The following is a 16040-nucleotide window of genomic DNA, read 5'->3' on the forward strand; positions in this document are numbered from 1 at the left end:
CTTCTATATGGAGAAGTTAACGTGGTTGTGATATTTAGTTAGTGCACATCGGGTTTCGCTCACACTCAGACTTTTTATTTTCAACTTGTAAAACGAGTTGCACAAAAAGCCTCCGCCTAGCAAAGTTTATACTCAATTGGGAGCGCTAAATAGCACTCAACTCATAATCTACCCATAAGACTTTAACTATAAAGTCCTTTTAGAAAGTAGTGCCAAAGACATATACTTAGAAATAAACTCAAAGATGTTAATGACAACAACACAAATGAAAGCATTAGCACATGTGAGCAATTCCAAAAGGCTCAAGAAACTTCACTAGCAGAATCATCAGAAAACTGCTTAGAGAGACTATTGAAACAAATGGAAAACGCAACAGCCACACAAAAACGTCTGGCCTTAAAATAAAACCTGCTTGCTGAAAAACCTTCCTATGGAAGGATTATAACTTCCAATCTAATGGGTTTAAAAAGGATTAAGTTTTTTCCAAAGGGATAAAAGTACACGTAGCCAAAGTAGAAAAGACCTCATTAACTTTAGGAACAGTTTCCCAAAGTTCAGTATTAGAAGCCAGCATAGGATACATTTTCTTAAACCTTGCTAAAGTATAAATAGTTTACCTGACTTAGCCCATTCTTTGAAACTATCTGAGAGACAGTATCAGGAACAGAAAAAAAAAATAGGTAATTTAACCAAAGGAATAAAAATTAAGTCTAAACAAATAACAGACTTAACCTTGGCTACTTTAGAATCCTTAATTTCTAAAGTAAATAAAATATCTTTAAAAGTGAACGAATATGTTCAACTTTAAACAGAGGATGTCTCTGAAACATAACCAGAGGAAAACCCCTGATTATCAGAGAAAACCTCCCCTCTGAGGTTTTAGAAAATTCATAAACAGAAACACTAACCTCAATAGGCTCAGAGCTAGTAAATTAACAAGTTATGCTTATTTGAAGGCGGCATAGCTGCTAACATATCAGATACAATAGAGCGAATTAAGTCCTTAGCTCCAGACAAAAACTGTAAGGCGCAAACAAAAAGAGCAGCAACACCATTAGAAGCAAGAGCAGCATTAGAATGGTTAAAATTCAATAAAACATTTAAACATGTGTAGTATAAGTATGCTAGAGGTAATTCCTTGAGCCTGCTTACAATAAACAAATGTAACACTGATAGAAAAGTGTTCAAAGGGCTCAGTTTCTAAAGTAGGTTAAGGGACAGAAACAAAAGGCTCTATAACAGCAGAAAACTACAAAAGTAATAATGTGCATACAACCCCCCAATATATTTATATCCTCACAAAGAGCTCTTGAAGAAAGGGAAAATATTTAACCCCCAAAAGCAATTCTAGGCCAAAGCACGCTAATCTGACATGCAGGGTAAAGCACTATTATACAGACCTACAGATAGCCCACCTAAGTAAAAAGGGAGCATGCATGTAAACCAACGTCAAATAAAGAGAGAGCGCAGCAAAAAATTACCTGCACGCAAAAAACCCGACGTACGCTATCTTGAGACGCCTATGTGCGCTATCCCAACACATGCAGACTTAAAAACCGACGCGCAGAAAAAACAAGAGTGCCCTATGCGCAAAAAACACGATGTGAGCAATCCTGAGGGCTTACGTGCAGACCCGAAGGCAGATGTGCAGAAAAAAAGTAAAAACTTTAATGCCTGCCAAGTCTCAACAAGTGCCAAAAATGTAAAGGGGAATAACACATTCAAATAAATATTCTGTCCCAAAGCTATATATATTAAATATATATATATATATATATATATATATATATATATATATATATATATTAAATAAATATATATATATATATATATATATATATATATTACCCAAACGGCTTAAAGAGTGACAAATAATAAAAATACTACTTGCCAGAAGACGCTCATCTCATGATAAAATCAGTAGAAAGCCAAACCAGTACTTAAACATATCCGCAGAGGATATGGAATAGGAGTATACTGAAGACCCAGCAGGAGGAGGCAAAGGACAGGTCCTTGTAACACCCTTGGAAGGCTTGAGACTAATTTCCCATGAGGTGAAATAAAGAGTCACTACCCATACTCCATATACAACCCTCTAACAAGCACTGCTGAGGGGTAATGGCCCACAACTCAGTCGGAGAACCCCTCTAACTGAAGAATAACAAGCACATCTTCATTCTTCAACGGAGGCAAAAACAAGACTGACTTACTAGTGAGGTGGGAGGGGGTTTATAGAGCTCTTGGGGTTTGGGAATATTTGCTTTCTAGTGGCAGGGAAGAGTAATTCCCAGGAGGAATGGATCGTGGACTCTTACCACCTGTCTGAAAGAAATATAAGCACTATTGTTTGCCCTTGAGCAATGTTAAATCAGCGTCTCAAAGTATGTTGCCTACTAGTGTGTGTGTATATATATTTATTTATATACCCAACGGTATATAAGACTTGTTTTGCTCTTGCTTCATATGGTCGCCCTGGCAGCAATAAACATGCAAATATATAAAGAGGACAGTATTTCTCTTGCTATAAAGGCTGCCTCTTTACTCCTTGAAAAAATGTATTTCATGATTTAGATAGAGAATACAATTTAAAAAAAGTTTTCAAGTTACTGCTATAATCAAGTTTGCTTTGTTCTCATGCTATTCTTTGTTGAAGAGATACCTTGACAGGTAACGTGCACAGGTCTGGAACACTACATGACAGGAAATAGTGCTGCCATCTAGTGTATAATACTATTGCAAAAATGCTGCCATATAGCGCTGCAGACATGTGCACACCCCTAAACTTACCTTCCTGCTTTTCAAAAACGTATAACAAGAAAACAAAAAGGAAATTTGATGTACATTGGAAAGTTGTTTCAAATTGTATGTTCTATCTGAATCATGAAAGAAAAAAAATCAGGATTGATGTCCCTTTAAGCACATTTACAGTATATATCCAAAAGACATTAATAAGCACCAATTTACTTTTTTCGCCTCCCATTCACTACAATGAGAGCCAAAAACGACCTTTGCCCGATGTACTTTGACAAGTGGAAAATAAAACTGCAGCTGTTCTGGTGGCTGAAAAAGTCAACAACAATGTAAACTTAGCCTAAGTGCAATTTGCAAATGTGATTTTAAATATTTATGATGACAAATTTACAGATCCGTTAAAATTTACAATATAGTAAGAAAGACAATTCCTGTAAGTAAAATATAAACGTGTGTGTTGTCCTGCAAGCTAAGAGCAAAAACGCGCTATGATTCACACCAACGTTACTGTTTTTCTGCAGTCTTTATTAAAAGAACATCAAAGAGTGTCTTAAAAGGGATACATCACTGGAATCTATCTAAATCAAATGTTGGTATTTGAATATTTAAAATGTTATATTCACTAATTATCATTCGAATGTTACATTGGAATGTTAAAGGTTTGGCAAGCATTCAATATTTATTGAGAATAAAGAAATGCAGCCAGTATATATTTATTTTTACCAAAGTGACAAAACATTTACACGCCCCTAAGTATATTATTTCATCTAGAGTTGCCTGGTCTTCCATGCTGCTTTATAAGGTAAACGATAATGTTTGACCTTATTTTCTCTGCACAAGGCATATGTAAATATTTTTTTCTTTAAGCTGTTTGGTCTTGTTTGTAGCATACAGGGCAGCCAATCATTGTGGAGACATGGAAATTGAGCTATTACATTTAAAAAAAAAAAAAAAAAAAGATCTTTTTTGCTAAGTACAGAATATATTACAGTTTTTTTCATCTGCCTTATCCTGACACAAATAGGTCTTAGAAAAAGGATTAATTTAATGTCCTTTTTAAATGCTTCACTTCTAGTCCGTATTTTTTATGGTGTTCTATAATATTCCATGTATTATTATTTAAATCATAAGGTTTTAGAAAGCAGATATCACCTGGTATCACAGTATCTATATATACACATTTAATACTGTGTCATTTAACTTTTAAAAGCATTTGTTATTTTCATACTTAGATTGCATATTGCAGAGTTTAGAAAGAAGTGTGTATTTATTTTATATTGTCTTGTTTTCTCTTTTTTTCAGGTGTAACCCATGCGGCAATATGGGCAGCTTGTATTTCATACCTAAGTGCTGCAGTCCCTCCTGCATTACGGACGTCTGCTCAGGGTATTCTTCAAGGCCTACATCTAGGGCTTGGCAGAGGCTGTGGTGCTATGATAGGTGGAGTCTTGGTGAACGCCTTTGGTAAGTTATACAAATGTCTGGTCTCCAGTGAAGACAAGTGAGTAAACCAAAGCTAGAAGCAATTTAAATCATTTGTAGTTTTAGTCAACAAAAGATTCTATACAATATAATTGTTGTTCAATAGTTTAATTGTACTTCCCCCAACATAGGGCTCCATTTGTTAAGTGCAGTGTGGACGAGGTTCACCAACATGAACTTTGTCTGTGCGGAGAGTGGACGCTGTCAATTATCCTAAAACACTGGGGCTCCGAAGCTGCTTACGCAGCTTAATGATTGGAGCCCATAAAGTGGGGAAAATCTGTATAAAGCAATAATTGACACAAAGAATTCAGTTCACATATAGCATATAAAGTTCAAAAGAAGCACAATCACATAAGGCTGCACGTAAGCTTTTTCTATTTAGTGTATTACTTATTTCACCTTAATTTAGTTCATGGACTGGAATTTAACAGTTATAAAATTGTGTAGATATTTCTCTTTTTGCCAGCTTCAATTAACAACGAATGGTTAAAATTTCAAAATAATGCTATTTCCCCATAAATAATTAATTGTTTTCTTTTAAGTTGTACATTTGCTCTTGTTTAATCATTATCGTCATAGAGAATTAGAGGATTTAGAAACATTCAAAAAGTAAGATATTTTGTGAGGTTTTTTTTTTTAACAGAAATGCCTTAGCTTTTCTGCATATAAATAACATTTCTCTTGTAAGATGTATCGAGTCCACGGATTCATCCATACTTGTGGGATATTCTCATTCCTTACAGGAAGTGGCAAAGAGAGCACCCACAGCAGAGCTGTCTATATAGCTCCTCCCTTAGCTCCACCCCTAGTCATTCTCTTTACCTACTCTAAGTACTAGGAAGGGTAAAGTGAGTATGGTGACAAATTTTAGAAATTCGATACTTTTGCTTCTTCGGAGGCTATTTTTGGGAGAAAGGTTCTACAAGCAGTGGTGCCTTCCATTTAAGGTACCTGTCTTGTTTCTCCCTTCATCCGTGTCCTAAAGCTTTGGTATTGGTATCCCACAAGTATGGATGAATCCGTGGACTCGATACATCTTACAAGAGAAAACAGAATTTATGCTTACCTGATAAATTTCTTTCTCTTGTGATGTATCGAGTCCACGGCCCACCCTGTCTGTTTAAGACAGGTAGTATATTTTTATTTAAAAAACTTCAGTCACCTCTGCACCCTATAGTTTCTCCTTTTTCTTCCTAGCCTTCGGTCGAATGACTGGGGGGTGGAGCTAAGGGAGTTGCTATATAGACAGCTCTGCTGTTGGTGCTGTCTTTGCCACTTCCTGTAAGGAAGGAGAATATCCCACAAGTATGGATGAATCTGTGGACTCGATACATCACAAGAGAAAGAAATTTATCAGGTAAGCATAAATTCTGTTTTCTTTAGAACCTGTTAAATATGTGAGTTTACACTCCACAGTAAAGGACTCATAAACAATTTATGCTGTGCATTTGTGTAATTTCGACCAAACCATACCTATTTTTGCAAAGTCTAACCTGAAGAAGGCTAGGGATGATACAGTTAGTCTGTTTTACCCATTATGAGTGTGAGTGGGGCTCCGTCATGGCTGCTTGTTGGCAAGTTCTGTGCACTTATACACTACATCTTCAGTCTCTCCCCCATAGTTAGTAGCTGCTGAACCAGAATCAAATTCTCACTAATGTTCTTGGGAGATAAAGCCTTTGATTGGCTGAGTCATCTATATCCTTCTTTAGCTATGAAAACATACCAGAACAGGGGGCCATTCACTTATTGCAAAAACAGGTATGGTTTAACTTATGCAAACAGCCAGCATTCATAATTTATTTATTGTACAGTATTCTAATGGTCTGGCAATGTAAGCAAATTTATGTTCGTTCCACACTGCAAATATTCCATTCAATTGATATTTCTTAACCCTATCTTGTTACTATATCATGTGCAAACTCTAAATATTATTTGGTTCTTCAAAATTACCTTTTTTTTTTTTTTTTTAGTGAAATAAAGAAAAATATCTTTCAAATATATCCATTTATTTGCCCAAAACACATGCAGCTATGATTTAACTCCTTATGTTGATCAATATTACAGACGTGCACATAGGAGTTATGAACACACCAGTGGCTTTTGTAAAGTGTGCACTACATGAGCCACAGGCAAAGTGTGTTCACAGTGCCCTCAAAAAATGCAGTGAGCACTGCTGTGTCACATGTGGGTAACACCTACTAGCATATGTCTGAATGTTGACTGGAATATGCAGTGCTTGTGTAAAGGGGAAATTGGGCTACATTTTCTCGAAAACCAGGTAAAAAATAAATAAAAAATAATGGAAGTGTAGGAAATGTATACATTACTCCTGAACTACTACCCTCCCAACTTTAGTACATGATGTCGTGCTCTAGTATTGCTCTTTTTTGGGAAAACGCTTTTATCATTAGCTTTATTAAATCCCATTACTTGAAGGTTTCTATAATATTACCTTCCTCTACCTTGTCTCCTTTAAACTATAAGTGTTAGAGTTCTCCACCAGCTGGGCGGCATTATAAAGTAGCTGGGTGGGCTATCCAATGCACAAATTAATTGCATCATTTAACAGAGATTTTTATAATGATATAATTTGTGCAATAAAACACTGACAATTTTTATTATGAGCTGATTTTACTTTAATATGGTCTAAAATTTTACGCAGGTGGTCCCTAAAATCACATGTCGGGTTATATCATCTACAGAACTTTAGACAATATTCACAATAAGGCCTAACTAAACATCTATTTATTTTTATTGAGGTTTCCACAACAAAAAAGAGAACACAAAATTGCTGTACATAAGTTACTGGCAACCAGTTGACAATATTATCAATCTTTTACCCACAAGTATTTTCTAGAGATGTGCATTCGCTTCGTTATGAATGCACACTCGTAACAAATACTCAAATGAATGCACATCTTTTTTTGTTGGGGGGGGGGGGGGTTAATACTTACCTTTTGTGTGCCGGAGATCGCTTCTGCTGCTCTATGGGCTCCATTTAGTAAGCAGCAGATGCTGCTTCAGAGCCACAAATATTCAGGGACACAAATTACCCTGAATATTTGTTTGCACAAGTCTTACAATCGGAACGCACATGCTAGCAAACATTCTGTATGCTCTATACATTCTATGTAAATAAGCTTGAGGTACAATGGCAAAAAAATCCAGTTTTATAGGCATATTCTGTTCACACGTAACTCATTGTAATATGAGCCTCCTGAATATATAACGAAAGCTGAAGGAGATCTGTAATTGGTTTTATTTCACCATAGTGTGTCTGTTAATTAAACTAAAAAAATCAGACTTTTATGTCCTGTCTACTAGAACATTTAGATCATTTGAGGCTCGTGCTTTTGCCAAGGGAGCTCATTGTAAATTGTCATGTTCAAAATTCATTAAGCATGACTTCACCTTTCTCTTCCAGTGTTTCATTCATGAGTGGATGTCATATAAATAACATCAATTATTTTAAGGCCTTTCCTATTTTGTATATTATTATTATTATTGGTGTTGCTTTGCATCTCTTCTCTGAGGAGCCCGTGTTTATAAAAGTGTATAAAGTTTCTCTTATGGGCCTGATGATCAATAACTCTCTGGCATGAAGAGAAATCACACAAAATCTTTGGGGACTTTTTTGAGTATTATATTGTAATGTATGTGAGATCAACAACTCTCAAGTTATAAATTGCCTTTCTTAGTTAATGATAATGTCACCAGAGTGGAGAACTTTATATCATTGGGCCGTTGCTATGGATCGTCGAAATCTACTGATATATAATTGTTTAATTTAGAATATTTGCTCTGATAGTGAAATAAAGTCTATTATGGTCCCTAATTTGAATATTTAGAAATGACTGAGATTTTCCAATTATCTGTCTGATTTTTCAGGTGCTGCAGAAACATTCCGGGGGATTGGAATGGCTTCACTAGTGATCCTTCTCCTCTTTGCTTTGATCCAGTGGTTAGCAGTACCCCAGAAGGGAAAAGGTACCTTATTATGAAAGCTTTTAAATGTCTCCTCTTGTTTGTTGGAATTAAAGCTTTTTCTTTATAAAGGTAAATAAAAAATTATATTTTTGTAGTGTAAATTCATTCACATCCAATGTAGCATTGTTGTTCAAATATCTAGATTCCAGTCTTGTTAAGAAAGGAGATGGTATAAGAAAAACAAAACACTATTTATTTAGTTATTATTATTACAAAAAAATACAGTTAATCTGAAATGTATAATAGTAAAAGCACACAAATTACTTTATTGGGGAGCCCATACTAATTATAAATTCCTATGTTCACCTAAATAAAGTTTTAAGTGATTTTTGTGCGGTCACTTGCTTTTATTTGGAGTTAGCAGATACTCCAAGTGATGTGCACATCTCCAGTAAGCTGTTACTTTAAGCAAAGGGTGTTGTTATATTTGGTGCTTGTGCCAACATTTTTAATTACAGCTCAGAAGATTTGCTGTTTTTAATAATACTGGCATCCTCTTACAAAATGCAAAAGGAACCCAGGTCAAGCTACTTTTATTGCCAATACTGGCTAGTCATGTTCCCTTGACAACACCTACTAGTCATTAAACGATGCTAACAATGTTACAATCTTATATATTTTTTTGTTTAATTGTATACTCCATGTGGATTGTGAAACATTTTGAAATATAATTCCTATATATCTATATATATCACACAAACAAGTGAGAATGCACTGTCCAGTCTTATTTCACCAGCGTTGTTTGTTATTGAAGTGTACCCCAGCAATGGAGACTGTGAGTGCTAAGCTCATATATACCTATACATACATTCTCATTAACATAGATGCACTTACCTGCATAAAGTCTTGACAAATGTCTTATGGCTGGCCCATCGGTATTTCATGTGGTCATAATTGAATGTCAGATTATTTTACTGGATATCTATCATCTATTTATTTAAAACTTAACAAAAATTCAGACAAAAACATTTCTTACTAGCTCTAAGCAAAAAGGTTACACAAACTGATGATTTATATTGTCAGGTAACTCATGACTAGAGGTACCTCGCTAATGCCTGGCCTCTAGTCGCTCTCAGGTGAAAAGACACTCAGGTAATAGTAAACACTGACAGGCTAGTAAAATAGATTAGGATCCAGGAAGAAGGCAAAAGGATCATTCAAGGGTAGTCAGGCAGGCCAAGGTCAGTATCCATAGCTGGCAGTAAAAGTAGCAGGCAAACAGGTAATCAGGAGAACAGGCAACAGGTCACACACAGAAGTATAAACTGAACTAGCTCAATAAGTGGGCAAAGACAACAGGAAAGGGCTGGATTTAAATAAGCTGACGGCAAATGATCCACAGCAGCAGGTAAGTAGAGCCAGAGAGAACAAAAGACTAATATGGAAAAAAAAAAGTCCACAATCGGCACATCAGCAAGGCAACAAACATCTTCTTGTGTTATCAAAATATCCTGCAATAAAATGGGGACTGCATAGACTAAGAAGGACTTTGCATGTAAACAAATGTTTATATTTCAAATTGGTGATGTTTTTGTGTGAAGTTGTGGGGTCTCTTTATGTATATGTCAATGGGGGACGTTTCTTCTCATAGAAGCCACTTCACAAGAGGATGCCCCTAACATACGTCTGTTTATATACGCTTGGTATATTTGTAAAAGTGCAAAGTTAAACACTAATATCTGACTGTGAAGTGACCAAAAATATGCAATTGTGTTTTTTTTCTTCTTTGCATCCTTTATTGAAGATGCATCAATGTTGGCGGAAAGAATCCCTGTCCCTTCCAGTCCAGTTCCCATAGCAACGATTGACTTGGTACCACAGCATTCTGATAATATCATGCCCAGAATCGAGCCTAAACTTCCGCCAAAGAAAACCAGACACCAAGAGGAGCAAGAAGATGTTAACCGTCCCGCATGGGGGATAAGCTCCTCACCCTGGGTCTCCATTGCCTATGTGTTTTATCAGATTAAGCAAATGTTGGAACTTTCCAAAAGCAACCAGGTGTCAGAAAATCAGCCTCTACAGGTACAGTCTACAGGGATTCCCTGTGTGAAAGTAGTGCAAGAGTCCAAAAATGTGCTGTTTTATTGGTTTGCACCTTTGTTCTTGAACAATTCATTTTTTTGTATGTAAAAAATTGTCAGGTCTCTATTGATGTCAGGTACATATATTTTTCTGTTCCTTACAGTTTACTTCAGCGACTCAAAATGAGAGAAAATTACACCATTTCAAAAACCATTTCAAGGATAAACAAAGCTAAATAGTAACTATTTTTTTTAGATGCCAAAACATAGTTTATTTACATACAAAAACAATGCAGAATTACATTAATTTTAGACCTGGAAGGATAATTAAAGAATCGGTTAAGATATACTATTAAATGTCAGCTCGGTTATAACAAAGAGACATATGAGTAGACATTAGGGTAGTGAAACTCACATTTAAGTAGTGTAAACATAGAAAGCTATCTAGTTAGCAGCCAAATTGGCTGACTATCCCCCCCATATCAAAATTAAACTATTTGGTAATAATAGTAGTAGAAACCGGAACCGCGCCTTAGGCGTTCTCACTGCTCCTTGTTGTGTCCAATATTATTTGTGTATCTCTTAACCACTGTAAATTGTACCCGGTTCCGGTTTCTACTACTATTATTACCAAATACTTTAATTTTGATATGGGAGGATGATTCTCTGATAGTCACTTAATGGTAAAAGTGTCAGCCAGTTTGGCTGTTAACTAGATAGCTTTCTATGTCTACACTACTTAAATGTGAGTTTCACTACCCTAATATCTACTCATGTCTATTTGTAATAACCGGGCTGACACTTAATAGTATATCCATCTTTATACACACAGGGAGCAGACATCCTTATATGTTTTTTAATTGTTTTTAACCCCTTTTTCTCGTCGTTATGGTATTTTATATGACCCCACAATAGTGTTTAAAGTGTGCTATAATAGTGCTTCTTTCCTCTCTCTACTTATTTCACATTTCAATTTTGGCCTTTATTTCCCTTTTTATAAGAAAAATAGTAATAATAATACAGATAAAAAAAAACCTTTATCCAAACTACTTGAGAAAGAAAAAGGTTTAGATTTTGGAATATTTGTATCTGTAAAATGGGACAGTTTTGAGAGGGGATGGGACCACGTGTAAACAACAATATCTTATGTAATTTAGGTAATATTTACGTGTCAATACAGCTTACACATGTGACCTAAAGGTAGTTTTATATCATTTTTAATACCATTGTATACATAGTACCCTCCGTAAGTTAGTACACTACTGTAATCAGACAAGTAATAGTAGTTTTAAATAAACATACACTATTATTTGCATTTTAGAGCACACAAAAAACAAACAAACCAAAGACACAGGCAGAGACAATTGTGATTTACAGGCAGGGAACAATAATAATTTTTGATAATTTTTTTTTTTTTTTTTAATTAATTAAAAAGTTTTGATTTCGGAATAGGTTTGGATTTTGGATATCTGGATTTGGAGATTTGTACCTGTATTAATAATAAGTAACTGTTTTTTCATTGCATGAGTGAATTTGACTGCAATTTGATTACTCATAATTTATGTTCTTTAATGAACTTCTGTTTTTTTTATTATGCTGCTTATGGATTAACAGTTAGGAAAAAAAACTGAAGGTAATGTCTCCTGACATGTCTTAATTTCATTCTGTGTTGTTGTCTGAGCTTTTATTAAGTATTAACCGAAAATTCAGTGACTTATTTCCTCCTTAATACAGGGAGAGTCCACAGCTGCATTCATTACTTGTGGGAATACTGAACCTGGCCACCGGGAGGAGGCAAAGACACCCCAGGCAAAGGCTTAAATACCTCCCCCACTTCCCTCACCCACCAGTCATTCTTTGCCTTTTGTAACAGGCCTGCCAGGACTCTTTCTTTCCTCCAGGATGATCTGGAGAAGGGCCTATTAGCTATGTTCCTTGTTGAGACAGTGTTGGCCCTGTCTGATTTTTTTTTGTCCGGCACCAGAGGCTGGTTGACTTTCTGGACGTACAGTTTTTTTTTTACTAGAACTTTGACTGTGGTCAGGCAGGTGTGTAGTTCGGATGCTGCTTCAGAGGTAGGACCTCCAGGGTCGGAGTCTGTTGAGTTTGGACTTTACTCTTATAGTCTTACATCGGGCTACCTTTGTACCTATGCATGATGTTGTCTCTAGGTTGTTATCTTAGAGTCCTTCTGCATCTTTTCTTACTTCTGCGAGCAGAAGTCCTTGCTTTGTGTCCTCCCTTTTGGGTGTTCCATGATAGTAGGCTGTTCTGCAGACTTAATTAGGATTTCTCCTAAGGTTGTGTCGTTTCGCTTTTTCAGCTTAAGTTTTGGATAAAATTTTGTCTCCTATTCCTTTTTCGCGAAGGAAAGTTTTCTACTGATATGGAGTAGTACCTTAAGGGTCTATCCTCAGGCTATGTAAGAATAGACAGTTTTCTCTGTTTATTATCTATCTGAGAAGCGTAAGGGTCGGTGGGCTCTTAGTCTTCCTTATCTTTTTAGTTGAGGAGCATCTTCCGCTTGGGTCATGACTCAGCAGGACGATTGCCTCCTCTGAGGTTTATGGCTCAGTCTTTTCAAGCAGTGGCGTCCTCTTGGGCCTCTACGATGAGGCCTCTAGGGTTCTTTTTGGTGGGCGGACTATTTGGCCTTCCTTACAAAATTTTATTGAGTTTTTTTCTTCGGTGAAGCAGCCTTCGGGAGAAAGGGTTTGCAGCCTGTGGTGCCCTCAGATGGGGGCCGCCTCTCTTTTTGCCCTCCCGTTAGCATTCAGTGTCCTCTGTAGCTTGGGTATAATTTTCCCACAAGTAATGAATGCAGCTGTGGACTCTCCCTGTATTAAGAGGGAAAACATAGATTATGCTTATCAGATAACTTCCTTTCCTTCTGTACAGGGAGAGTCCACAGCTCCCGCCCGTGTTCTCCGTTGGGCACGCCTACATTTTATCTTGCTCTTCTGGCACCTTTTTCACCCTGATATTTCTCCTACTGTTCCTGGTTCCCTCGGCAGAATGACTGAGGGATTAGGGAAGTGGGGGAGGTATTGAAGCCTTTGACTGAGGTGTCTTTGCCTCCTCCTGGTGGCCAAGTAATGAATGCAGCTGTGGACTCTCCCTGTACAGAAGGAAAGGAAATGATCTGGTAAGCATAATTTATGTTTTGTATTGTGAAATATTATGTCTCCACCCAGATACACAAACCTTTCCCCATCACTGCTAGTAAATGTGATGCATGCAGATTCAGAGCTAGATTCTAAGTGGCGTGCTAATTTCTTTTTTAAGATACGATGAGTCCACAGATTTCATCCTTACTTGTGGGATATCGCCTCCTGGTCAGCAGGAGGAGGCAAAGAGCACCACAGCAAAGCTGTATATAGCTCCCCCCTTCCCTCCCACTCCAGTCATTCTCTTTGCCTGTGTTAGTGATAGGAAGAGGTAAAGTGAGGTGTTAGTTTAGATTCTTCAATCAAGAGTTTATTATTTTTAAAATGGTACCAGTGAGTGCTATTTTATTATAGGGTGTAGCCGTATTCCTTGTCAGCCTCTAGAGTAGAGCTAACAGGTGGCTTTAGAGCAATGGGAACTGGTGGGACATAGTTTCACTGCGCCTCCCATAATGAATGCTGCCCTTCTGATGATGGTCTTAGCAGATGCTAACTAAGGCCCTATGTGTTTTCACAGGATGACAGAAGAGAGAAGACTTCTTGACCCTGTGAAATATCATACTGTCGCTCAGTTTAAAGGTATGTGCAGCCTTTTTTTTTCTGGGAGATAGATTAGCTCAGATTTGGCTGGATATATTTTCTACCTGATATGTGGGGAAATAAAACTTTATTGGTGTAATAGTTTCTCTCCCTACTCTGTCATTTTCGTCTTTTAGATAAGACAGATCTTTGGTACATAGTGCTTTGTTTAAGTTTTTATCAAAACTCTTTTGGCCCTTGTTGGTACTATGGGCAGACGCTGGGGACGTTTATTTTGGGGTTAATATATTCTGGTATGGGCTGTATGTTTGTATGCTGTAACAGTTTTTAGTGCTTGGTAAACCCCGACGTTTACTCTTTACTTTAGATTTTTAAGCCGGGCCAGAAATGCTTCTCTTTGCGCCCACGCTTAGTTTTCGCACGCTTGGAAGTCTTCAGGGCTTCTAGTGTTTCGGAAGTATGCCGCTTGTTCAATCCAAACAACAGTAGATTCATCCTTTACATACGGCATTTAAGTCACACAGTTACGATCCGATGCCTGCTTGACTGCATGTTTAAAATTTTCATACAGACGATCCTGGGCATTTTAAGGATTAAGTGAGGTGGTCAGTGTACCATGGGGGCAAGGTAGGTGCCTCAGCAGAGCTGTTGAGGCGGAGGTGTGCTTGTTTTTTCATGACATGAATAAGCTGTTGATTTTAGTAAAAAAGTTAACGTTTTTGTTTATAAAAATTTATCAAACAGCATTTACATTAGGGCTGTTTTGTTTCTTTTCAGTCATAGTTTTGTCATTTTATTTGTAGAAGCCACGACCAAAGAGTTTGTTTGCTTTTATTTATCATGGAAGACCTTCAAAATGTTACATGTGCCATGTGTTTAAATGCCAATGTGGAACCCCCTGTTACTTTCTGTCCCGCATGTGATGAAAAGGCTCTTCAGTTTAGAGAGCAGATTTTCTTTGATAAAACATTGTCAAAAGTGGATGCTTCTCAGGGGTCTACTGATGAGATACAGAGTATGCCGCAACTTTTTCCCCAAGCATCACAGCCCTTAATGCCCGCTCAAGCGGAGCCTTTTACCTCTGCAGTTTCTTCTGCAATTACTGTACTTTAAAAGACATAGCTGCTGTTATGTCATCTACACTTTCAGATGCGTTATCTGCCTTTCCTGTATTTCAGGGCAAACGCAGAAGGAAGGAAGCCCATGTAGTCAATACAGCGTCGGATGTGTTGATGGCGATTTCAGATGTACCCTCCCAGAGCTCTGAATTGGAGGGTATGGAGGTTTTATCCGAAGGGGAACTTTCTGATTCAGGTAGTGTCTTACCTATGACTGATTCAGAAGTGGTTTCCTTCAGGTTTAAACTTGAACACCTCCGTTTGTTATTGAGGGAGGTTTTAGTGACTCTGGACGACTGTGACTCAATTGTGGTTCCTCCAGAAAAATTGAGTAAGCTGGACAGGTATTTAGAAGTCCCTTCTTATTCTGATGTTTTTCCAGTTCCTAAGAGAACTTCAGAGATTATTGCTAAAGAATGGGAGAGACCAGGTATTCCTTTTTCTCCTTCTCCAGTTTTCAAGAAGATGTACCTATAGGGATTCTTGGCAGACGGTCCCTAAGGTGGAAGGAGCTATTTCCACCTTGGCTAAACAAACTACTATTCCTATCGAGGATAGTTGTGCCCTCAAAGACCCTATGGATAAGAAATTGGAGGGTCTTCTTAAAAAGATTTATGTTCATCAGGGATTGTTATTACAACCGGCGGCCTGCATTGTTATGGTTACTTATTGGTTTGATGCTCTAGAAGAATCTTTTAAGACTGAGATTTCTTTGGAAGAGATGCAGGATAGAATTAAAGCTAATTCATTTATTACTGATGCTTCTTTGCAGATTACCAAGCTGGCGGCTAAGAGTTCGGGATTTTTCATTTTAGCGTGCAGAGCTTTATGGTCGATAGTGTCATCCAAGTCTAAGCTTTTGGCTATTCCTTACAAGGGGAAGACCCTGTTTGGTCCTGACTTGAAGGAAATTATTTCTGACATCACGGGAGGCAAGGGTCATCTCCTCCCTCAGGATAAGAAAT

General features: G+C 37.2%; 1 protein-coding gene and 1 long non-coding RNA gene across 3 annotated transcripts in view; one reads left to right on the forward strand and one right to left on the reverse strand.

The window, feature by feature from the left end:
- Positions 1 to 16040, forward strand: part of MFSD6 (major facilitator superfamily domain containing 6) — a 140325-nt gene that overhangs the window by 105862 nt on the left and 18423 nt on the right. The window contains exons 4-7 of one of the 2 annotated variants that reach the window (XM_053698618.1): positions 4054 to 4215; positions 8128 to 8226; positions 9971 to 10251; positions 11865 to 11883. In XM_053698618.1, coding sequence (XP_053554593.1) covers positions 4054 to 4215; positions 8128 to 8226; positions 9971 to 10251; positions 11865 to 11883 — 561 coding nt within the window. The remainder of the gene's footprint in view (positions 1 to 4053; positions 4216 to 8127; positions 8227 to 9970; positions 10252 to 11864; positions 11884 to 16040) is intronic. The other variant, XM_053698617.1, reaches the window with a different exon arrangement.
- Positions 4487 to 16040, reverse strand: part of LOC128645560 (uncharacterized) — a 35728-nt gene continuing 24174 nt past the window's right edge. Inside the window, exon 3 of the long non-coding RNA XR_008400128.1 lies at positions 4487 to 4513. This is a non-coding gene — a long non-coding RNA (uncharacterized LOC128645560). The remainder of the gene's footprint in view (positions 4514 to 16040) is intronic.

Source organism: Bombina bombina, chromosome 1 (genome assembly GCF_027579735.1).
Source record: "Bombina bombina isolate aBomBom1 chromosome 1, aBomBom1.pri, whole genome shotgun sequence".
Classification (NCBI taxonomy): domain Eukaryota; kingdom Metazoa; phylum Chordata; class Amphibia; order Anura; family Bombinatoridae; genus Bombina; species Bombina bombina.